We start from the raw sequence: 26,511 nt of genomic DNA, 5'->3' as shown, positions 1-26,511 counted from the left end.
TCGGTTTCCAAGAGACTTTCCATGTCGAGCTTTCTGACATGGAAAGCCTATCAGAAAACAACTTTGGCGGCCCCTAGCAGGGGCCCTCTTCCTCCACGGCCTCTGGTTGTGGCAGGCACACACAGTGCAGGGATTAACACCATCTCCGATTTCTTCATGTTAGATTGTGCTACGGACCGTTTACGGCTGCAGCACAAGCTCCCAAAGAGAAATTGGAGTATGTGACCACGCCATGTGTGGTTGCACTGTAATGGGTGTGTCGGGACCACCAACCGTAGGTCGGTTGGTGCCAAGACCATGCCGATCATGTCCGCCTGACATTGTAATCAGGCCCTGAGTGTCATATTTAGAGGTTGCTAGAACGAGACATATGCTAAATCTGTCAAATTCTTTGTTCCTGAGCCCCAGGGAGAGGGGGGAAGCATTGTATAGTGACAGCAGAGTGACAAAAAAGAAGAGTCCGCTCTATTTTAAGAGACTTTCCCCGCCAGGACTGCTGTTTTTTTGCTGCTGTGTACTTTCCTGATGGGGAACCAGAACACATAAGAAGGAGTTACCAAGCAAGGAAGCATGACCAATGCTCCACACTCAAATCACCCATCACGCAAGAGACACTAATTTCCAATTTCAAAAAACAAATCTTCAAATTAGTTCCAAATTTAAAAAAATTAAACAAACTACCTTGTTTCTTGAAGTACTCTACATTATTTGAAAATTACATAAAATTAGATACCTCCAAATTATTTTCAAGTTTGGTCACTTGCATCGAGATTTCATGATGCTCCCTCAATTGGCAAAGAGTTATGATTGCCCTGATTCCTCCAATTAAATGTTAAATGTTTTAAAAGGGACTCAATTCTTTCTGCTGGTTTAAACGTATACATATTGATGTTTTGTAAATTTGTTGCTCCAAGTGGTCTCTATACTTTTTTACAAGCCAATAGGATTTGCAAGATGAGACCGGGGGTTCTCTTGGACAAAAGGTGTCAAAAGACATTTTCTTTTCTTTTTCAGGAAAAATGGTTCATTGTTGGTATGCCCCCTTTCTTTCTGATGTTCATTATTCCTAATCTTCACCTGCCCATTCTCCGTGTTTTACATTAGGCTCCTCAATCAGATCTTACTATGGGCCTGATTTATAACTTGGTAGATGAGAATTTGCTCTGTCAGGACGATAGAGAAAAAATATGCCATTGCCTTGAGAGAGTACACACCCACCAAATTTAGAGGTGTCCATCGACACAACGGACATCTCTTGCATTCACAGAAATTGCCATCATGGTGGTTCCTGTAGATGCATTTAAACCTCAACTTTTTTTTAAGTTTTCAAAAGAAAATCCCAAAGGAGGATTTTCTTTTTGAAAATAGAATAAAACAACGATCCCCTCACCATGGGCGATTTCTCCCATGACTTGGGGGTCATTTTGCAAATTTCACTGATTCCTGGAGGGGATGGACAGTGAAAAATGGGCATACTACATAGGGCAGGCGACCACATGTCCAAACCTATGACTGGCCTTACTCCGTCAGGCTTTTGGAGGTGCATGTAGGCGGTGGAAGCAGAGTAGTCTGTGCCATCTAGATACTGAAGATCCACCTAACTCTAAATAAGGTAGAATGAACTTCGCTTTAGCAGAGATGGTACTTCGTCGTGACATAGTACCTTCTCCACTAAAGTGTACAGAGTGCCCTAAATACAAATTAATACCATTTGATCTAATGAAAAATGTATAACATCCCATTGTAAAAAACAAACTAATTAATAAGGTAAGTAGAAATGCAGGAGTATGAAAGTGGCACAAGGACATGGAATGTAAGTAAGAAAGAAGCATAAAGATGAAGAGAAAGTGAGCCACACCTATCTCGTCAAAAACAAAAATGTGAGGAGAAAGGAAGGGAGACTTGGGGGACTTCACCTTAACAAATAAAAGGGTGTTTGAGGCAAGGGATTAGAAGCCAGACAATGAGAACTCAGGGAACGGGAAAGATAAAAAAAAGTGTCAAAGTGAGGGGTCATAGGGAACAGGGGCATGTGGGCAAGTGGACAGAGGAAATCATCGGGTAACTTCGGAGAAAGGGTAAAGGAGCTCCAGGAGCAGCAGGATGTTTAAAACCAGACTTGAAAGAATTTTTTTTTCACAGAAAAGGGTTTTCATTGGGTTGCTTTAGTCGAGAACCTTGTGGGCAGCAGAGAAAATGAGGACGATATGGTTTCAAAGTAATAGTCATACTCAGCTTTATTCGATTATCTTGAAAGAAAGCATAAAGAGAAGGACATATACATGTAAAACACAGTTCATAGTCATAAAACAGTAGGCATAGAAACATATCAAATAAACTAATACACCTTTAAAAGTATTTTCATTGAGTAACTATGCACAGCTACTAACAATTGATTATTGCAATGGCATTCAATTTAGTGTCCACTACTTTCAGCGGTTCCCAAGGATGAACACAGAACCTCTTGGTCCTTTATTTACATTAAAAAACAAATGTTTACTTGATTACTATTATCCCTTTTCATTACAATTTTACACCTTTCCACCAAAATACGCTCATATGCTTTGAATTATGTTGGTATGAAAGATATTATATATGCCTAAAATGAGTAAGGCTCTCATTCTATGACAAAAGGTACACCCTATGGGTTATACAAAAACTCTCTTTATTCATTCATACCGTGTGAAGTCCTGAGTAATCCACTTATTATTTCAGATGTGTGCTTCTTTCCTTTGTAACTAGAACAATTGTGCTATTCCAGCGAATTGAGGATGTCCTGTTGAACCTTATGCCCAGCCTATTGGCAGCATCATTCTTTAAATCAGTCGGCATCCTTCATGGCACTCTGTGCTGCTTGAATCTCACTGGCAAAATGTACTCTATCTATACTATCTATACTAATATTATAAAGAGAGAGCCCAAACCTTTGAGGCGGGTAATCTCAGGAACCACAGCACCAATCACAACACCCAATACAGCATTGGAAAGGGCAGTTGCAGCAGAAGAACATAGGCTATATAGATGCCCACCATATACATTTGAAAGGTAAAAGAACCTTACCAGCAAAGTAGTCCCTTGTGGGCGTGGTCGTGGCGCGGCATGACGACAAAAAAAAGCGTTCCTTAAACATGTGAGTTGTGCTGGGGGCGTGTGCTGGGGCATGAACAAGGCCAATGGGCGCGGCAATTGCGTGGCAGCAAGGGGTGTGGCCAATGGGCGCGACAACCGGCAACAATCGCGCGGCACATCCCCCCAAAAAAAGCTTGCCTTGGGGCGTGGCCAATGGGCGCGGCAATTGCCGGGGATTAGGCGGGGGCAGACGCGACTGATCGTGCCTGCGGGGACAATAACTGCACAGTATCCTGCGCGCTGTCAGCCAGTCAACTCTCTGCATAAAGGACTGTGCCTGCGGGGACACTAACTGCAGCATCTCCTGCGCGCTGTCACACACTCAACTCTCTGCATAAACGATTTGACACCAGGCGCACAACATCAACCAGGGCTGGAGCCGGGCTCAGGCGGCGAATGACGTGACTAAGCGCGCCTGCTGGGACACTAACCTTTGAACTGACTGCACTTTCCCACACGTGCAGCGTCTCCAGCGCGCGCTGTCACCCACTCAACTCTCTGCATCAACGACTTTACACCACAAGCACAACATCAAACAAAACTGGAGCCGGGCCTCAAGCGGGGGATGATGCGATTCAGCGTGCCAGCGGGGACACGAAATTTACAACTGAATGCACTTTCACACACGCTTACCTACGGAAGTGGAAACACACACTAGAGACATCTGCTAATACTTCTTACTCCGAGGTACACACAGTATCTGCACACACATGCCTCACTATTGTAACACTACATGCTAAAAATGTTCTCTACCACGAGATTTTAAAATAAATTTCCCTTGCCTATTACACACATTGCACACATTCTGTTTCATACCCAGACAACGTCGGGACGGGCTGCTAGTTAAATATAAAATACCGCTTGTCAAGAGAGACATTCATTTTTACCACTTTGGTAATATGTTGCAGAATGATGGAATTTCAGAAATAATTCAACCTTCACCATTGATAAACCTGCTCAGTTTGTTTGTTATCTAGATAGCCATGTTATTCCTTCATGATGCTTCAGTGAAGTTGCAAGCATAAATGAGAATGAGCCCTCTAACAGAGGTGTGTGGTGCCCACATCACCAAAGGAATGTTTGACACATCTAAGGAGACCAACGAATGTTCCATATGTGCTCTACATTCACTGAGTACTGTTGGTGAGAGGGGGAGGAATTTACATGCACCAGCATTATGAGTTAATCATTTTATAACCAACTGGACATAATTCCTACTTATTTCTACTCATGTACGACGAATGAATGGCTAGTTGGCAAAAGTAGGATCCTTGTTATAGAGCACAAGTACCATATAATATCACAGACTGATAGTGGGCTGTGCTTGGACTGTCAAGAAAAAGTTTCTTGATGAATGGACTTATGGGTTTACTTGAGGACAGCTGGGAGATGTTAGACGGTTCAAACACACGGAGAAGATGGCGAAGCGCTGACATTTTTCAGACACTCACACCCAATCACAGATCTGGGTTGAATCCTTCATCGTTCTTTAGCTCATTTCGCCACCCCAGTTCAGACCCAGCTATATGCAAATTAGTCTTGACCCTGTGCCTCATGGGAACAGTCCAGCCCGAAGTGCCAATCCAGGTCCTCACTGGATCGGAAGCAAGCATCCTGGGACCAGTTTAGGGGTAACATCTCTCATCAGCCAGGCTAGCTTGAAACCAGTGTCAAAGTGACCCACGTCTGGGCATACCCTGCCAACTTAGGGCGAACAAAGCAAACACAAAGAGTTGATGGACAGAGCGCTGAAACATTTCAGACACTCACCCCAGTCACAGATCTGGGTTGAATCCATCCTCGTTCTTTAGCTCACTTCGCCACCCCAGTTCAGACCCAGCTATATGCAAATCAGTCTTTACCCTGTGCCTCATAGGAACAGTCCAGCCCGAACTGCCAAGCCAGGTCTTCACTGGGAAACAAGCATCCTGGGACCTGTTTCGGGGTAACACCCCTCATCAGCCAGCCTAGCTTAAGTCCAGTGGAAAGTGAGATGTTAGATGGTACAACATCTCAAGGTCAAACATAGGAGGACTCCCATTTTCCCTGATTTGATCCATTACAATCATGGGCAGCAGGATCAGTCACACAGGGTGGAATAGTGTTTTTATCAGGCGAAATGTTTTAAATGCTGGGTGGGTAGGAATTGTGTGGATATGTGCAAATTCTTGTACCTTCTGTCAAAGAAATATGAGGCAAATACAAGGATCCAAGAGAGGTAAGAAGTTATCAACAGATCAACACAAGGCATGCCACCCTAGACTACCCCAATTGTTTAATGTCTAAGTTGGGTTGGTATATCTGGGTGGTCGCCAAGTCTAGGCCCAAAAACTTCAGCTACCCTTATTGGGGATGTTTAAATGTAGCATTATTGGGCCTTTTGTGTTGTGGGCACACGCCAGAGCCACACAATTGGGTTAGTGTTTTTATCAGAAGTGAAAATGTGAAAAAAGTGTGAAAATGCAGGGTGGTAGGAAATTAATGGATTTCTGCAGTGCATTGTAATGACTGCCCTGTATTGGTTGTTTCCTTTGAGCTGGAATACCCACTCCCAAAACTCTAAATCAGCGTTTACGGGCCTTTGGGTTTGGTGGACAGGTGAATGTCTTTTCACTGCTGTTTTGTGCAGTGCATTGACTGTATTGTACTTGTAATATGGTGGACATAACATCTGTCATGTTTTGACAGAGGCAGAAGGTGGTAAGCAGCCAAAAGCAAGACCACTTGTGTGCCTTTGACTGAAGTCAAATCAATTTTGCCAGTCATGTTAGTTCAATGACTGAACCCATTTTAGCCATTGATCACTTAATAAGTCATTTACATGTTGCTTCTGCCCTCCACAGTATAAGGCAATGTGTTAGCTAACTTCAACCATTGATCAGTTACTGTGCCATTCACATTTTTCTTCCATCTACCACAACATACATCATGCGGAAAGGGTTCAGAGTACTTCAGCCACAGATCAGATATTGTGCCATTCGCATTTTAGTTCCAAACAGCATAGCATATATTGTTTGGGAAATGGGTGAGCACACTTCAGCCATTGATCGGTTATTGTGCCAATCACATGTTACATCTACCCAGTATAGCATACATCATGGGGCTATTGCTGACGTCACTTCAATCAATGATCTGTTATTCTTCCATTTATTTTACTACCACGCATAGGATAATATGTCAGTCCATTTAAGCGTTTGATCACCACTGTAACATACATCATGTTGGAATGGGTGAGCCCACGTCAGCCACTGAGCAGATATTGTGCATATATCAATGGGGAAGTGGGTGAGTGTGAGGAAAGCGGTTTATAATAAGGTGTGGTTATGTAATAAACTCATAAATCTGTCTTTGGTCTAGTCAGGCTTGTTTGCAAAACTTTAGATCATTCCTGGGTAGCTGTGTCATCAAGCAGTAAGGCTTTGTCAAAGGAATAAGTGGAAAGCAGTTAGAAGTATCAAAACAGTTGAATAAAAAAGAAAAATTACACAAAGGAAATCCAACATCAATTTATAAAGGAGATCTTCAGTGGTGCGGTCTTGATTCATGGGATAATGGATGCTGAAGATTCCAAAGGATGCCGAGGATCTGATGATGGTGGTGCTCCTGGTGCTACTCATCCATCCATTGTTATGGTGGGGTGTGTTCAGCCACGGGGGTGAATGTCCCTTGAAGATTAGTTGAAATCCAGCCAAAACAACTTTGGCTATTGGTCTAATCGTCTCCAGTTTCAGCAAAACCACTGGTTCCCTTTAACTAGTGATAACTCCCAAATTGGGTGACCAAACTGCACTCTACTGGGTCCAGCACACTCAGGTGCAACTTTTGAGGGTCAGGACTCGGTCTTCTATGCTGTATGTCGACTGTCAGCGGCGGTCAGGCAATCTTGGCTACCAACTCCCCAAAGCAGACTTCTTCAGCTTTTGTGACCCTGTAGCTGTAACAGGAATTCATCCAATTTACTCTTGGAGTCTCTTCTTCTGTCTGAGGTTTGGGGATTACCTTTGCTCAAACAGAGCACCACGGGCACAGTCTTCTCTATGCTAGCCCAAGGAACAGCAGGTGCAGTCCAGTATTGGTGCAGCCTCTCTTTGCTTGTTCTAGGGATCTTCAGGGCAATCCTTCATCCGTCCACTCTTTAGTACACATGTGATCTGAGGTTTGGGTAGCAATTTGGTGCCCATAAATTCTCCATGGGGAATGCAGTGACTACTAGCCAATGGGCTACCAGGTCCCATCCCACCTGATGATGACTTGCAAGTATGATATCCAGTTATCCCAGAATACAATATTCTGCCTCCTCCCAAGATGGCAGGATCTCTCTCTTGGTGTGTGGAGCTCAATAGCCCACCCTGGAAGTGCAACTGCCTAAGGGGATATAATAATAATAATAATAATAATAATAATAATAATAATAATAATAATATTAATAATAATAATAATAATAATACCAGCATTTGTAAAGCACGCAGCTACCTTAGGTGACGTGTCTTGGTTCTGGGGGCCATTGTGAAGATTAAGCGAGCTATTGCCCAGAGTCACAAGGTGATGGGCAAACTTGCAGCCGGTGCCAGGAATCGAACTGTGAAGCCCCCGTGTTCTGGTATCAGCCGCCCTGGCCGCTGCAACTGGTTTCCTCTTTCTGTTCCCAACACCAACCTGTCTACCAGGAAAAAGAGCAGTCCCTCTCATATGTGTCCATCATTTGCCCTCCAAAGAATCTTCCCCTTTAAAGCTTGCATTATGGGCTCACAACCTGTTTGGCCTTCCATGGAAAAGTAACACTTCCAACAGGTTTTATGTTTCTTCCTGAGAGTCATTCACACCTCCCTCCAAGAGAGCAGAAAGCTGTATAGTGTTCAGCAACCGTAAACAGTCACTGGAAAACTTTGGGCTACAGAGTGGCAAAATTCTAGTTTCCATTTACTTAAAGATTACATTAAATCAGACGTGAGCATCCGGTTGGGTTTAATTATTTTGATACCTTTTTAATAGTCCCATTCAGCAGTTAGCTTCTAGCCTTTCTACAATAAAAACACCAGTTTGTGGCTTCTGCTCTTAGAACATGTAAGATCACATGATCTACTTTTTAATTTACAACACTAAGGGCTCCATTAGGATGGCGGTAAGCATGGGCGGATTTTGCGGATCCACGATTCACGAATTTGCGTATTCACGGATCGTGGATCCGCAAAATCCGCGTATCTGCGGATTTTCGTAATTGCGGATTTGGGGCGGGGCTTCCATGCGAGTGCACATGCCTCTTGTGTGTATAAAAGGTCAGATACCGATCATAGACAGCTGCCCAGCCTTGACAACGCTCACGATTGTTTTTGGGGCCGATAAATGAGTCACTGAATTTAAGCTTCAGCTAGGGCTCATGCTTACATGATATCTGTAAGTGCTTCCGGTTGAGGTTTGATTTTGTGCCAGGACCATCGTGCCAGAATGAACCCTGCCCTTCATATTTATTCAACAAGACGCCACCGTTTTGGGAAGAGGGCACAGCTGCCTTGCCTGTAAACTATTTTACGATGGCGCCGGCAAGCTGCCAGCGCCATCCTAAAATAGTTGCTACATTAGCTTCAACAGGAAGCGCGAATAGATAAAATAAAGCAGATGCACGAGCGCCTGCTTGATTTTATCTATTAGTGCTTCCTGTTGAAGCTAATTTATTAACTATTTTATGATGGCGCTGGCAGCTTGCCGGCGCCATCGTAAAATAGTTACAACAACAGGCCAGCAAGGGTTGAACTTTTGACCTAAGAATCCGCCGCTCGCGGATTGCGAATTTTCGGTAAATTCGCGAGAGTTCGCGGATCGCGAATTTACCGAAAATTCGCAAATTCCGCGAGCGGAGCGGATTTAGCGCTCATGCTTAGATGGCGGGTGGACAAAAGGGAAACATCCGTTACAACGCAACTTTTACAACGCACTACCATTACGACGCAATGTTTACAACGCAAGTCATTACAACGAATTGCGCTGGAGGGCGCTCTTGGATAGGGAATAGTTTAATTACTACCCAACACCTTCCTTACTATCCATGGGGACTAGAGTTGGAATAGTAAATAAAACTATTCACTATCCAGCGCCCCCCAACGCAAGTCGTTGTAACGACTTGCGTTGTAAAACCTGCGTCGTAATGGCATGCGTTGTAAAAGCATGCGTTGTAACGTCATACATCCGGACAAAGTCCGCCCGCCATCCAGAAGTAAAACGGGAACGCCTGCCGGCGGTCCCGTGGGGGCCATTAGGATGCGCCTGCCACACTGGCGGGCGCATCCTGGATTTTTAACATTGCAGCGGGCGGTGAAGAAAGCACCGCCCGCCGCAATGCTAAAAATGCACATTGCGTACTTCAATACACAACATGACAGGCACCGTGCGGTGCCTGCCATGTTGTACAGTGAAGTGCAGGGGGTACCATAGGTACCCCCCATGTGAACCTCCCACCCCTCGGAGTCCCTGGGAGCCCGCAACAGGCCCCCACAAGACATTCCCACATGGCTTTTGCCGCCACGGAAAAGCATGTTCCCGCCCACATCCTAATATGGATGGCGGCGTCTAACAGACACCGCCACCATATGAAACCCTTTTCCGCCCGGTTAACTCGTTTACCAGGCGGAAAAGCGGCGGACGGTCTTTCCGTCCGCCGCGGTCCACGCGGCTTAGTAATATGGCGGGGGGAAATGGGTGGCAGGCGGGGAAGGATGTCGGGTGGATCGCCACCGCCCGCATGGCGGTGGCGATCTGCCCGACATCCTAATGGGCCCCAAGTGTTAGGGCTCAATAGGCCTGTCTTAGGGGTGACATATGTATATTAAAAAGGAATGCAAAGTTGAGTTAGCAGTTCAAGCCAGCAATGGGAGTCTTGGTTTGATTTGTCTTCTTTGTGGTGGCACAATAAGTGCTGAAGTCCATGAGGGACACTTTACAGGCCCTCAGTACCCCTCGTACTATCTACTAGAGACTTATGAGTAAGTTAACGTATGCCAATTGTGGATGAACCAATCAGACCACTGGCACTGTGGCCTGTTTAGCAGGACTCAGTGCACCTTCAGAGCCAAAGAAACAGCAACCTCAGTCCTTAATTTTGTGGGTGATGATGCAAAAAGAGGCATTTCATTACAGTGAGCACACTTCAGCCATTGATCAAATATTGCGCTCAGCATGGCATACATCATGGGACAATGGTTGAACCAACTTTAGCCACAGATCAGTTATTCAGCCATTCCTTTTGCATCAGCACACCACAGGGCAATGTATCAGCACAGTACAGTCACTGGTGTGTTATTGTGCGATTGGCACTTTGATTCATCTCAATGCAAAATACATCATGTGGGAATGGATGAACCCTCTTCTGCAATTGATCATTTATTGTGCCCTTTGCATTTTATTTCTAACCGCCACAACATATATCTTGGAGTCAATGGCTCCCCACTCCCATTTTCCCTCTCCTTTCTAAGGATGCCTTTTAAAACATTATGCTGTTTGGGAGCACCAGAAAGGCCCTGGGTGGCACAAGGGGAAAAAAATGGCTGGCAAATTTTTCATTCCCTTGGGGAAGCCGGAATAGATCCCCTTAGCCAATTGGCCACCGCAGGGAAGGGAAAATTAATAATCATTTTAAGGACCCTGGGGTGGGGGTGGGGGTCGAGCCTTAATGAAGAATGACCTGCTCACCCAAAATGGGAGCCTCCCATTTTTCCAGCAATGCTTTACTATAGCCTTGATGTGGAAGTTGGCAGTTGATTTCACTTTCGACACATTAGGAGCTTTGCTCACCTGCTCTTGCTGGGAAACTGGTAATGTAGCACTGATGTTACTGATCGATGGGAGGAGGTGTGGGAATTGATGCAGAAGGAATTCCACATCAGTCCCTATAAGTGCTCACATGAGGGGAAGCCTCTAGTGGAACCACTACAGCTTCCCTCAGCTCCCTCAGGAGCATTTCATGATTAAGTCCTCTACAATGCAGAGATAGTGCTGAATGCCTGAAATTGAATCTTGTATGCATGGCGGAATGAGGTAATTGGAAATCTAGCTTGGTTGGGAGAAGGGAGAACAAACTTAATCCTTGATGTGTAACATTTTGCCAACACTCATTATACCTCAATATCTTTGAAATTTTAAAAAGTTAAGATATTTCTAGGTGTGTGTGTTCATAACAACAGGACTTGGATAGGTACACTCCACTGGGAAACAGGAGGCCTAGACAGTTTGACAAACTAACAAACAATTAATGAAGCAGGATTCACTAGCAAAAGGGGTTAGGAACCAGAGGAATGATGGGGATCTAATAAGAGAGAAAGCAACAAATGTGAAGCGTCAAGCAAGCCATTTGTGATCTATGGCGAAAAGAGAGGAGTGAGAACAAACGCTGTTGCCAGACAGGGGGGCTTAATACAAATGGAGCTTAAATACTTGGCTTGCCACTATTAACCTGAAAGTGTGCATGACAGAGCTCAACCTCTAATGGTTGGAGCTGTGTACGTAACTCTGGGAAATGTTGCTTTTAATGTGCAAGTACCTAGTTTCCACTGTCCTGTGTTCCTTCTCTTTCAACTTCCCAGTTACATGTTCCCAAACCTGTCTTGAAACCTGTCAACAACACAGATCTGTTTACATTTACCTGGCGATGTAATTTTATTTTACCTGAAACATTTCTGGCTGAAACATCCAGGCCATAATGAGAAATTACCAGTGGAATTAGAATTAATGTTTTCCTCAGTAGTACAGAATACAGAAGTAAATCTGTACACTTATCAATTTACTCCAATTTATTTAAATAGTTAAACAAATTTCCACTGGTTAGTGTGCTTGTGAGTATCACTCTCCGCTCAAGGGTAATGCAAAGTTAAATACCATATGCAACATTTCCACAGTGTGACAAATTTGGATACATGAGTTTGAGAAGATAACTTGAAGCCTCTTTGTTGGGTACACTTTCCCCACTGACGAAAGGCCTGTTGGACCTGAAATGCTTTGGGGATCGGGGGAGCATGGGATTGTAAAGCCACTTGTTCATGATGGAATTTAAGGAATTAAGCATTTACACACCTGGACGTTTGTCACACTGTCAAAATTAAATACTAATAAAATGAAAGATTAATGAAAATTGGAGCTTTTTGATTATTAAGACGGATGGAATGAAGCTACGATCATATTAATTAAGAGTGGAGACTCTTCTCAGTAACTAAAGTAGTGCTTGAGGGGATGCTTGTAGCTTTTTATACGTGCATATGGTGTTCCTCAGTAATTTCTCATTTTTCAATTCACTCTCAGAGTCCAACTTCTAATTGACCACATTATCTCCACCCCAATAGTTACCCCAAATATTGGTTACTCCGGGGATGGAAACATACAGGCCCATTATTTGGACCACTTGTATTGAGGGGCTATGTACTTTTATAATGAAGGAGTCTAGAGGTGTATCTATAAAGGCAATCTAATGGTATGCATGTATAAGAGGGTACCTATCTACAAAGCCAAGAGCACTGGTCAAGTCCATTTCAAGTTACAGTTCTTTATCGTTTCCTCATATTGATATATTGTTTGCAATTGTTCAATAAGTATACTCTGATTCCTATTTGTGTAATGAAAAGTTAACATTATTTGAAAGATATGCACATAATCAGATCCTATGTTTCCATGATTTTACATAGACTACTATTTAGTGAATACTGGTAGGCCTGCAATTCTGGTGTAGGATGTTAAGAAGTAGCAATTTTTAATATCTAGCTATGCAGTGGGATCATTTAATAAATCAGGTGAGCTATTCAAACACTGCAAAGTATATTTCTTAACCATTTTGCTGAATTAGTTGGATGTCAATCAGACCTACAGGTTTGACTGGTGTGAGTGTCTTTTTGATGTCCCATTGCAGTCAGGTACGGAGAGTTTAAAGTTGGATAGTAAGTGAAAAGACTTCAATTTATGGAATAAATGTTGAAAATGTGAATAAAGACCATAGTGATTTGATTATGGAGTAAATTCCACTTTTGGATTCTCCTCTGATTTTAGCATTTTACTTTAATCAGGTCTACTATTATTACGTGTTTGTGAAAGACAAGGTTGGTCCATAAGTCAAATGAACTTTGTTCTCTTTTGTAAGGATCTAGGCAGATTCAAACAACCGCATTGAAATTCTCTTGAAAATATTTAATGGACAATATATGTTTCTGTCTTTTAGTCTTCTATACGTGCAAGTCGAGGAACAGTTGGAGGATACTTCCTTGCTGGCCGATCAATGACATGGTTCCCTGTAAGTTTTTAAAAATATATTGACATTAAATGATCACATTCAAGCCCATTCTGACCATCACCCTACTTTTCTCTTTTAGTTTTTTAATGTTCTTTTGAATTTTAGTGATGGAGTAAACATGCTTTTAATTTTGCCACAGTGCATTTCTTCACAAATTATCCAGAAAACGATTGTCAGAATATTGCACTTTCTACACTTCCAACAGTCACCCCTTTAGGATGCAGATGAACACATATTTTATTAAAACCTGTATATTTGTTAGGATTTGTGTGCATATCTTTGTCAGAATATGTATATCAATTATTTTTATGGCACTGCCCAAACATACATGGACATATAGCAGAACTAAAGTCACTCAACCAGAGACATACAAGATTCTATTCTCATTTTTTCCATGGCCCAATGGGTCTTTATCCATCTTTTCACTTGTTGTAGGGAATAGTGGAGTCAATGAAAAGTATTATCCCCCTCAATAACACTGCATATTAATTGAAAACTTTTTGTAAAACTTCTAACCTCTATACAAATACAAATATATCAATACAAAAATTGTTGCCTAGAATGTGGATGGTATAAATATGGAGCGAGGTGTGTGATTGCCAGATTTTGTGAAATAATAACAGGCTTTTGTCATTTGATTTAACGTAAATTGGATCTGAAGCCGTGCATGGATGTTTATGATAAAGTATCAGAAAAATAATATCCTGAGGAAAAGTATTGAAAATAAAAATATTGGATTTCTTGTTTGCAATCTACCCTGCTCCCCAAGTGTCCACTGCTGTGGTGGAACCCTACAACTCCATCCTTACTACCCACACCACCGTGGAGCACTTGGACTGTGCATTCATGGTCGACAATGAGGCCATCTATGACATTTGTTGCCGGAACCTGGACATAGAGTGCCCAACATTTACTAACCTCAATCGGCTTATCAGCCAGATAGTCTCCTCCATCACAACCTCACTGCAATTTGATGATGCTCTCAATGTGGACCTGACAGAGTTCCAGACCAAGTTGGTGCCGTATCCCCGCATGCACTTCCCATTGGTGACCTACTCGCCCATCATCTCGGCCGAGAAGGCCTACCATGAGCAGCTCTCTGTGTCGGAGATCAACAATGCATGCTTTGAGCCATCCAACCAAATGGTCAAGTGCGATCCCCGCCATGGCAAATACATGGCTTGCTGCATGCTGTACCGGGGCGACGTTGTGCGTAAGGATGTCAATGCAGCAATTGCGGCCATCAAAATAAAAGCGAACCATCCAGTTTGTGGATTGGTGTCTAAGGTTGGTATTAACTACCAACCCCCAACAGCTGTTCCTGGTGGGGACCTTGCCAGAGTACAGAGAGCAGTCTGCACCACAGCCATTGCAGAAGCCTGGGCCCGTCTCGATCACAAGTTTGACCTCATGTATGCCAAACGCGCCTTCATTCATTGGTACGTTGGAGAGGGTATGGAGGAAGGAGAGTTTTCAGAAGCTCGTGAGGATCTGGCTGCTTTGGAGAAAGACTACGAAGAGGTGGGCACTGACTCAGTGGAGGGAGAAGACGAAGGAGAGGAATATGAGGCGCAGAGTGGCCTGACATAACTTTCTGGTCTGTTTCTCTGTCATCTGCAATAATTGTAGAATCTTGTCTGTTCTCTTATTCTTGTTCCTGTCCATGTACATGTTATCATTCCTGTCTCAGGCTTCTTGGAATAAAGACTTTTTAACCTAAAAAAGAAAAATATTGAACTTACAGTCTGCAGTATTTTCTTGCTGCATCAGACAGTGCATTAGTCCAGCATTAGAAATGTAAAATAGATTTATGGAGCTGAACAACATCAGGAGAAGAGCAAAATTGCAATGAAATAGGCTAAAAGCTCAAAAGGTAAAATTGCAAGGAGGAAAAAAGCAATAGGTTTAGTAAGGATGTAGGATTTATTGGAATTCTCTAAATGGTATTAAAGAAAAGTTTTTGTACAAGATTATTGCCATCAGACTATTGTTAATCAAAACAGCATAACCTCTTTACCTACAGAAATTGTAAAGGGAAGTATATATTAATGTATAATTCTACTATATTTAACTCCACATGTATGTAAGATATTTATGACACTCAACAATGGTAACAAATAACATATTACTCTCTGATCATCAGTATATATATTACAGAGTGGCACTATACCACACTGTACTCCAATCTTTGACCCTGTCCTCAGGTAGGTCGCCCCCCAGCCGGCACACGATCCTCCTGTGACGCTGACTCCGCTGTCGCCCTGCCCCTGCCACTGCCTGGTGCCGCTTGAGTCCCCTGTTGCTCGCGGTATTTTTATTCTTACTTCTACTGTTTTTTACTGTATTTTGTGATTATTGGTATTCCCCTGCTCTGCCTTGTACCCCCTTTGCCTTCTGTGACCCCTTGCTCCCCAGCATTGCCTTCCGTGTCTTGTCCCCCGTTTTCTCCGAACCCCGCTGTGCCCTCTTCCTGTCGCTGCATCCCTGCGGCCCGCCCCCCGCAGTTCCCATTCGCCACCCCACTCCCGCCTCCCAGCTGCTCCTCCCTCCCACTACCCCTCTGGAGGCCGCGCACAGCGGCCGCAGCGCTGCCGCGCCGCTGGTGCGCCAAAGGGAAGCCCGTCTGCGCCTGGACTGCGCCCAGCGCCAGAACCCCTGGCCCGCGCCGGAGCCAGGGAACTCAATTGAGATACGACTCCTCCGCCCTCAACGCACTCAACACCAGACGTCAACCCGCGTGCTACCGAGCGACCCCGAAGTGAACCCAGGGACCCTTCACCTGCCAAGCCTGCAAATTCACCTGTCTCCGAACCTGCAGACCACCCACCGGACCTAACATCAACAACAACCACCTCAAGTGCATCCTCCGTCCACAAACATGCCGTCGAACTCTGGGACCTCCTCGACACAACAGCACCAGACATCGCCTTCCTCACAGAAACATGGATGAATGCTTCCTCGGCCCCAGACATCGCCATAGCCATCCCGGACGGCTACAAGATCACCCGGAAGGACCGCATCAACCAAACCGGAGGAGGAATCGCCATCATCTACAGGAACACCATCAACATCACGACCAACGCCGAAGACACTCTCTCCGCCGCTGAACACCTACACTTCCAGATCCACACCGACCCCAAGATCACCCTCAGAGGAACGCTCATATACAGACCCCCGGGCCCACGCACACAATTCAGCGAAACCATCGCCGACTTCATCAGCCCACACGCCCTGGCCTCACCAGAATACATCCTCCTAGGGGACCTGAACTTCCACCTGGAGAAAAACAATGACAACAACACCACCACCCTGCTCGACAACCTCGACAACCTCGGACTCAAACAACTGGTGAACACCCCCACCCACCTCGCTGGCCACACGCTCGACCCCATCTTCTCGGCCAGCAACCAAGTCTCCTTCAGCCACTCCACTGGACTACACTGGACAGACCACAGATGCATCCACTTCACCTTCAAAAAGAATACATCACACCACCGCACGCAACAATCCCTCGTAGATGCTGGAGCAAAATCACCACAGACCAGCTCCTCGCATCACTAAGCCAGAACCCGCCAGCCGACACCGCTGACACCAACGGCGCAGCCCACAGCCTCGCACAGTGGATCACCAACTGAGCCAACAACCTCGCCCCACTGAAGAACCCCCCAGACAAGACCGGCAACAGGAAAACCTCATGGTTCACAGACGCCCTCAAAGACACAAAGAAATCCTGCCGAATCTTGGAAAAAACCTGGCTCCACGAACAGACAACAGAAAACCTGACAGCCTTCAAGAACGCCACCCGCGAACACCACCAGCTGATCCGCACCACCAAAAGGGCATCGTTCAAAGAGCGGCTAGACAACAACACCCACAACAGCAAGGAACTCATCAGCATCGTCAAAGAGCTCTCCAACCCTAGCGCCAGCAACAACGATGTCACCCCATCACGAGACCTATGCAACTCCCTCGCCACGTTCTTCCACCACAAGATCGCAGATATACACGACATCTTCGGACCCCAGTCCCTGCCTTCAGCCACCGAAGCATCAACCCCCACCACCACCCTCAGCGCCTGGACCCCCATCAGCACAGAAGACACCACCCACGTCCTGAACACCATCCACTCTGGCTCCCCCTTTGACCCTTGCCCCCATCATATCTTCAACAAAGCCGACACCATCATCGCACCCTACCTCCGGAACGTCATAAACAACTCCCTCACGTCAGCCACCTTCCCTGAGAGCTGGAAGCATGCAGAAATCAGCACCCTTCTGAAGAAACCCACAGCGGACCGCAAAGACCTCAAGAAATTCCGCCCCATCTCTCTCCTTCCCTTCCCGGCTAAAGTCATCGAGAAGACCGTCAACAACCAGCTGACTGCTTTCCTCGAGGCAAACAACTCGCTCGACCTGTCCCAGTCCGGATTTCGAGCCAACCACAGCACCGAGACTGCCCTCATTGCAGCCACCGACAACATCAGGACCCTAATGGACAACGGAGAAACAACCGCCCTCATCCTCCCGGACCTCTCGGCAGCTTTTGATACCGTATGCCACCGCACCCTAACAACCCACCTCCTCAACACTGGGATCCAAGGTAAGGCCCTGGACTGGATCATCTCGTTCCTCTCCGACAGAACCCAGAGAGTCCGCCTCCCTCCCTTCCGCTCAGCAGCCACAGAGATCATCTGTGGAGTACCCCAAGGCTCCTCGCTCAGCCCTACCCTCTTCAATATCTCCATGAGCCCCCTCGCCGCCATCGCACGCAAACACAACGTCAACATCATCTCCTATGCCGACGACACCCAACTGATACTCTCCCTCACCAAAGACCCAGACACAGCCAAAACCATCCTCCAGGAAGGAATGAAAGACATTGCAGAATGGATGAAGCTCAGTCGCCTAAAGCTGAACTCAGACAAAACGGAGGTCCTCATCCTCGGATAATCCCCATCCGCCTGGGACGACTCCTGGTGGCCCACAGCACTGGGCTCCGCGCTAACACCCACGGACCACGCACGCAACCTGGGATTTATCCTGGACTCCTCCCTCACGATGACCAAGCAAGTCAACGCCGTCTCATCATCTTGTTTCAACACCCTGCGCATGCTCTGAAAAATCTTCCGATGGATCCCCACCGAAACAAGAAAAAACGTCACCCAGCCCCTCGTCACCAGCCGACTGGACTACGGAAACGCCCTATACGCAGGAACCACAGCCAAACTTCAGACTCGACTCCAACGCATACAGAACGCCTCCGCACGACTCATCCTCAACATCCCTTGCCACAGCCACATATCCGCCCACCTGAGAAACCTGCACTGGCTCCCCGTCTGCAAGAGGAACACGTTCAGGCTCCTCACCCACGCACACAAAGTGCTACACGACAAGGGCCCCGAATACCTCAACAACCGCCTCTCATTCTATATTCTCACCCACCAGCTCTGCTCCGCCAGCCTTGCCCTCGCCACCATACCACGAATTCGCAGAACCACCACTGGAGGAAGATCCTTCTCCTATCTGGCAGCCAAAACATGGAACTCCCACCCCGCGCACCTACGACTTACCCAGGACCATCTCACCTTCAGAAAACACCTCAAGACCTGGCTATTCGAGCAGTACCGACACCCCCCCTCCCTTCAGAGCCTTGAGACCCTCATGGGTAAGTAGCGCGCTCTATAAATGTATTGATTGATTGATTTAATCTATACCCCTACACTACACTGTACAATCCTCTACTCCACTCTATGCTACTACAATAAACTGTACAATACTCTACTCCACTCTGCAACACTTTCCAACTCTCTGTGACACACCACTCCATTGTACTATAGAAGACACCACTCCAAGTTATAAAAATGTACTCAAATCTACCAAAGCCTGGCCACTCTAGTACACCCCCACCAACTGCACCACACAACATGCCACTGCACTCTATGACACTTTAGTCCACTCTACACCATACCACTCCACTCTCCTCGACTCTACGTCACTCTACGACACTACACTATACAACACTCTCCTCTACTCTACTGTACGACACTCCACTTCACGACACTCCACTTGATGACACTGTACTCCATGATATAAAACACATTTTCTTGAAAAAAATCTAAATTCTTTGAAAAACAAAGATTAAACCTTTTTTATAGTTCAGAAAACATTACTTATTCTTTGTATACAAATCAAAGTTGAACTACACAAACATTAGAAATGTAAAAGTAATACTAACACCTTTAATTTATCATTTGCACAACATCTTCAAATTATTATAACTCATGCACCTCCATACACAGTGTATTCAGCTCAGTAGCCACAATACGTTAACTACAACTCACCACGCTACCATGCAGTCTGATCCCACAACTGATGTGATTGCGAGGTTATAAGTGTTGTTGTAACTGATATCATTTTTTATGGTAGAAATAATATAATATAAAAGGATATAAGCGGAGCACGGAGAAGGCACGAGTTATAGTTAATGTAGTGTGGCTACCAAGTTGTATCAGCAGTTTATCCTGTCATTTCTCCTCTTAACATCCTCCTGGTGTATGCCTGGGAGGTATTTTGGACAAAGCTATCCTTGCAATAACAGAGCGTTGTCTGTCTCAGCATCACTGGTATCCACTACTCAATACTCAATCATTAATGAAATTCAGCCCAAGTGCTTGTGCAGCGTTATAGTGGATTGCACAGCTTTAACTTTGCACAGGAGAATCCTGCCCCATCAATTCAGACTCAGTCAACACCCCAATTATTTTTCCCCAGAAAACATTTTTCCTTTTGGAGAAACCACTTCCTCTGCAACCTCTCCATATCTAGAGGCGATCCATTCTCTAGTCTCCTTCTGAAAATGGTAGGAGAGTTACTCCCACCCTTTGTTGGATTTCCAAGTTGGGATAGTGTCAGATCAAAGATATAAAATGGCAAAAATCACAAGTTCGTGGTTGCTCACAAATGTAAAAGACAACCCCACCCTCTTGTGTTAGGTTTAATTACTGTGGGATTCTGTGTGATTCTGCTCACTCGAGGTGGAGAATTACAAAGTAGTAAACCAATCAACACCTACCAGGAATCCTTCCGTGAGTTTGTGACTGGTGTATATGAACTCATTCTTGGAACTAAATGAGTTAATTTGCCAATACCACCCTGGTGAATCCACCCAGAGGAGTGTTTTTTACCATACCTGCAGGTAGTGTGCTCATTATTACTCCTGCTCATTGTTCCACTGCTTTCAATGTCAAGATTCAGAAGGAAAGTACCAGAGTGCCAATCAGTGATTCTCAAAATTATTTTCTAGCTGCTTTCTTATGATGTGAATTTCAAGTAGTTCTACAAAATAAAATGTGAATGCATTTCATAAACATACGAAAAGCAGCCACCAGCTAATTTTATCTTTGAAACATATAAACCCTAATATCCATGGGGCGTGGCCAATGCGGCAAGCATGGCGGACGCAGCCTAAAAGAGCTCCGTCCCGCCGGCGAAATATCCTAGCATTGATCCTGCGTTGCCCCAACCCAAAGTCGCCCAGGCTGAGTGGCTGACTGTCTGCAGCGGAGGGGACGCCCCGGTGGCGATTTGGGCATCCTCGGAGCCTCCATTCTGATGACCTGAGCCCTGAGACGGTGCGGCCTGCGCCGCGCACTGGAGCCGGGACCTAAAGTTTGGCGCAATCCGGCCGGAAGTGCGGTGGCGCTGGGGCTGGTGGAGTGAAGTGCGCCCGTTCCCACCCTCAGCCACGGATAACTTGGGGCCGGAGATCCCGATCAAGAACCGGTGCTCTGCGAGGGACTGCGGAGGGGCCCCGGCGCCACCCTGTGATCGAGACGACAGCGGCTGCGGGGTAAGCGGCCATAGCTTGGCGTACAGCCTTGGGGGGGAGGGGACACTCCCGCTGAGACAGGCCGTCTCCGGTCGGCGGTCGAGTCGGACCACAGGAGCCCAGTGGCCCCGCGGTCTTGGGGGGCTCCTGCCTTCCTTTCCTCCCCCCACCCCTGATCCTTCTCCTCCTCCCCCCGGTGGGGGACTAATCGCTGAGGCGAGGAGCGTTGCGGCTGTGAGTGGCGGCTGGGACCGTTCGGCGGCTACGTCGAGCCGCGGAGTAACACCCCCCCCTCGGAACTGTGAAGTGTATGGCCGGCGGCTAGACTCCGACAGTGGCTTGGGCGACAACGCTGAAACGAGTAGAGGGGAGGTCCTGAGGTGTGCGGTGTGGACCCCCGCTGGGGAGCACATGAAGCTTCGACCGACCACTGGCTCTTGACCGGCGGCTAGGTGTGTGTCCGACGCTGGGGGACAAGGTGAAGGCGCCAGCGATTGGGGGCGTCGCAGTGGCCGAGTGAGACGACGATCTACTGCGAGTGGGCACGTCGGCCCCCTAGGAAGCTCAACCGTGCTCCCCCCAGACCTCGAGGACGCAGGGGAGATCTGGTCGATATTCCCCGCCTGTGGAGGGGGGGCACTTACCTGACACCCCCACGGCCTGTTTGAGTTCTACATTTGCGCCCGAGACTCATCATGACGAGGGGCGGCAACAGCGGAGGCACCACGAAACAGGGCCCGATGGACAAATTCGCGGGGCCGGGGCGGCGGTGCGGGGGCCTCCGGAGGTCAACAGGGATCGGGAAAAGATAATGCAGCCCTTATGGCAGCTATTACACAATCAAGGGACATGCTGGACGCAAAAATTGGGGCAGTTGGGGCTGATGTGACCTTGCTTCGACAGGATCTGCGTAATGCTGTTGCCCGCATCACTAAAACTGAAACCAGAATCACGGGGGTGGAGGATTATGTGGCGACCCTCAAGAAAAAGGTGGCCACCATGGAAGGGATTCAAAAAGGACTAGCGCTCCGGGTGTAGGATGCGGAAGGACAGGCCCAGAGGAACAACCTGCGGTTCGTGGGATTTCCGGAGGACAGTGAGAAAGGCAACATGGAGGCTTTCCTGACCCAGTGGCTGGAGGGGTGGCTTCCCCCGGAGTCCCTCTCGCGCTGCTCTATCGTAGAACGAGCGCATCGCGCACTTCTCCCGAAGCCACCGGTGGGGGCTCACCCCCGACCAGTGATTGCCAAACTGCTCAATTATCATGATTGGGACACTATCCTGCGACAAGCCCGTGCAAAAAGAACCTCTAATGTATGAGAACCACAAAATACTGACATTCCCGGACTACACTAAGCTGGTGCAGCAGCAGCGACAGTCATTCACTGCAGCTAAAGCGCGACTGCGTGAACTTAAAATCCAATATGCCTGCTTTATCCGGCCCGCCTACGGGTGGTGTTTCAGTCCCGGACCCAGTTCTTTAATTCTCCGGAGGAGGTCTTTGCATGGACAGACGAGACAGTTCGAATTAGAGTGCATACCCCTCCGAGACGTGATTCTGACTCGTCATCCACGGCGGGACCTCCAAGGACTCCCCGACCGTCACAGAGCAGGAGCAACTGGAGATCGCGCTCTCAGAAGTGCCCACCTCCTCGTGAGGTGGCGACGGATGACTCTGATGCAGCTGACCCTCAAATCCTGAAGCCCTGAGGCCCTATGTTACTCTGAGACTTTCTGGCGCAGAGGCCCCCAGTGGCTGTTGATGGACCGTGATAGTGCCGGGGGCGATAATGCTTCTTGAGACACACCACCTGAACTCTTGCTTAAAAGTGAATTTATGGAGATGGGACATGGGTTGGGGGACACCCGAGAGAGGGCGGGTATACGCCCGAAGTTAGCTCAGTTAGTTGGGTAAGGGGTAGGCTAGGATTGGGTGGGTAGTTGGTGGGGATTCATTGGCGTAGTGGGTCTCTGGCCTCCCGTTGGAGGGTGGGGATCATCTACACCGCGACAGGTACTTCAATGTTGCTGAGGTATAGGGAGGGGGGATGCAGGGGGAGTTGTGGACATAGTTTGGGGCGAGAGTTGGGGAGGAGGCGGTCGAGGGGGAACGAGGGTGGGGGTTGGGGGGGAGTTGGGGGGTTTGGGTAGTTATCATAGACACAGTGTACATTCGAGTCCGATTGAAATTCTATATATGTGTGTGGCCTCTGACACCCAGTACCATGAACCATCGGCCCGTGGATGGCGGTTGATATGCACGAGGCGGGCCTTCCGCGGGCATCGCTGCGGATTATGAGTTGGAATGTGCGGGGATGCTCGATAAAGTTAAGAAAGGCACAGTCTTGCGGCTAGGGAAGAAGGAGAAGGCGGATGTGCTGCTCTTACAAGAGACGCACCTCCTGGGAACCAAAACCCTTAGCTTACAAAGGTATGGCTATCAACAGGTATTTCATGATGGCTTTGTGAGAGGGTCCCGGGGGGTCGCAGTTCTGATACATCGTAGGTTGTCCTACATACATGAGACGCAATGGATCGATGCCCATGGCAGATTTGCTTTCATTAAGGGCCCAGTGGGGGATGAATCCATGGTATTTGGTAGTGTCCATCGCTGCAAGAGGCCCTTATAGAAAAACTGTTTGATATTTGGGCTGAAATCCCGAATGTGTTGGCGATAGTGGGTGGTGACTGTAATGATGTGATGAATGGGCAGATGGATCGATGTAGACCCAGAGGGGGCCTGATAGCGGACACTCCCACTAAATTGAGCCGCATGGCGCAGGGAATGGGTTGGATAGACACATGGCGATACCAGCATACTCATAGCCGTGAGTACACATATGTCTCTGCAGTCCATAAATCCTTTTCCAGAATCGACTACCTGTTTATTCCTCAACCCTGGGTTGGGAGGGTGAATTCTACATCCATACTCCCACGCGGCCTGTTGGATCACTCCCCCATAACGATAGACTTGCTACTGGATAGGAGGCGGCAGCCTTTTAGATGGCGCCTCTCCATGTGGCATTTGCAACAAGACAGCTATCAGTCGCATATGAGAGAGGCCATAGCTCACTACTGGGATGACAACGATAGGCCCGAAACTGGCGACATGACCCTGTGGGAGGCCCTGAAACCGGTGCTTCGCGGTGTAGATATTGCTTGGTGTGCTGCAGACCGTAGGATCCGCAGGGGAGCCATAGAGGAGGCAGCGGATCGGGTCCGAGATCTAGAGGCGGAGTGTACTGCGGGGGGAAGTGTGGATGCTGTAGGGCACCTGCTACAATTGCAGCAATCATACACCTCCCTATTGCTGGATCGTAAATTGTGGTTGGCTAAGCAAAGTAGGATATACCAATGGGGGGATAAATCTAGCACGATGCTGTATAGGCTCTGCCAAGGTGCCTTCCAGCCACAGTCCCTACCGGGACTCCGGGATGAGGCTGGGGATCCTGTGATGGCCCCCGAGGCCCTGGCTGCTAGCTTTGCGCATTACTATGCGGCCCAATACACCCCCCAGGAGTCTCTTCCAGAAGAGGAGGTCAATAAATTCCTTGCGGACCTTCCACCCCGGGCGCTTTCGGATGAAGGACGTGCTCGGCTTCAACTCCCGCTATCGGCGGAGGAGCTGGGGACGGCGCTAGGGGAACTGAACACTGGTAAGGCCCCCGGGCCCAACGGCTTCCCGTGTGAGTTCATGAAAACGTTTCATCTCCAGCTGGGAATACGCTATAGAAAGGCACTAGAGGCGGCCAGAGAGTGTGGGCGCCTCCCGGCGGACTGGCGACACGCTGAGGTGGTGGTCTTCTATAAACCTGGGAGGCCCCCGGAACGTCATGAATCATACAGACAGATTTCACTCCTCAATGTTGAGGCAAAAATTCTGGCCAAGGCCCTAGCTAATCGTCTCCTCCCGTATATATCAGACTTAGTCCACCCGGACCAGGCCGGGTTTATGCCCCACAGGGCAACAAAACATAACATCAGACGCGCGCAGTTGTTGGTGGAGGCAGCGCGGGCAGCCAAGATTCCGGCGGCACTTCTCCTGGCCGATATCGATAGAGCTTTCGATTCGCTGAGTTGGATATATCTCCGAGCGCTCTTGTCTCACCTGAACCTTGGACCCCATTTTCTTTCGTACCTGCAACTACTGTATACGGATCTGACGGCATCTGTGAGAGTGGCGGGAGCAGTCTCCAGCCCCTTCCCTATAGGCCGAGGCACCTGGCAGGGCTGCCCCCTTTCACCCTATTTATTTGCCCTGGCCATGGAGCCGCTGGCGGCGTGGGTGCGGATGGACGCGCAGCTGCGAGGCGTTGAGTGGGAGGCCGGGCCGTCGCATAGAATCGCGCTCTACGCCGATGACGTTCTTTTCTTCCTCATGGACCTAAATAGATCGGGGCCCAGGGTGCTTGAAATAATGCGAATATTTGGCGAGGTGTCTGGTCTCCACTTAAACGTACGGAAAACTACGCTGTGGGTGCTGGGTGAGCGTGGGGGCATAGGATCCTGGGCATCGGCATTACAACAGGCAGGTGGGGGCATTAAGTGCCTGGGCGTATTCCTGACAGATGTGCCCGTAGTCTCTTGGGCACACAATGTGTTGCCTGTTTGGGACAAAGTACGTTCACATATGAAAACATGGTCCAGGATGCCCCTGAATATTTACGGCCGCTCTGCCATATTCAAGATGGAGGCTCTCCCACGTATTCTCTATCAATTACAAAATCACCCGTATCCTATTTCGCCGCAGTGGTTTAGACAGGTAAACTCGGCGTTGAGCCAGTTCCTCTGGGCCGGTGGGGTGGCAAGAGTGGCACTCCGCATATGTTTCCTCTCCACTTATTGTGGGGGTCTGGCCACATCAGACGTTCTGTCTTATTACCAAGCGTCTCATCTCTTGGTCCTAAATGAGTGGTGATATGGGGACCGGGGTGACCCGGCCTACGCCCTTGAGAGATACCTGATGGACCCAGACACGCTACACACCATTCTGTACTCGGCGGCCATCAGAAAGAGGCTCCCGGTGGTTACCCAAGTGGTCTTCCAGGTGTGGCATGGAGCTCTACGCCGTATGGGGTGGTGGAACACACTGACGAGGGAAACCCCATTATGGCACAATGGGAGGCTTCCGGCACTGGCGTCCAAACGAGGATTTGGTGGCTGGGATGCGATTGGAATATCGGCGTTGGGCCACGTCATGAAAGGCACGACCCTTAAATCATTCCAAACATTGAGAGAAGAATATGATATGCCCCGTACTCAGTTCTTTAGATACCTGCAGCTCCGACACG

General features: G+C 47.7%; 1 protein-coding gene and 1 pseudogene across 2 annotated transcripts in view; both read left to right on the top strand.

The window, feature by feature from the left end:
- The window catches only part of LOC144799863 (sodium/glucose cotransporter 4-like), an 807,114-nt gene that overhangs the window by 91,870 nt on the left and 688,733 nt on the right, over positions 1-26,511 (top strand). Inside the window, exon 2 of the mRNA XM_078671455.1 lies at positions 13,322-13,393. Within this exon, the coding sequence (XP_078527581.1) occupies positions 13,322-13,393 (72 nt within the window). The remainder of the gene's footprint in view (positions 1-13,321; positions 13,394-26,511) is intronic.
- Positions 13,972-15,123, top strand: LOC144807887 (tubulin alpha-8 chain-like; annotated as a pseudogene). Its single transcript, XR_013606499.1, has 2 exons — positions 13,972-13,981; positions 14,109-15,123. The product of XR_013606499.1 is annotated as a tubulin alpha-8 chain-like (transcript).

The sequence above is a fragment of the Lissotriton helveticus genome, chromosome 1_2, assembly GCF_964261635.1.
Source record: "Lissotriton helveticus chromosome 1_2, aLisHel1.1, whole genome shotgun sequence".
Taxonomy (NCBI): Eukaryota; Metazoa; Chordata; class Amphibia; order Caudata; family Salamandridae; genus Lissotriton; species Lissotriton helveticus.
Note: the sequence above shows the minus strand (reverse complement) of the source record. Positions and strands in the feature narration are given on the sequence as shown.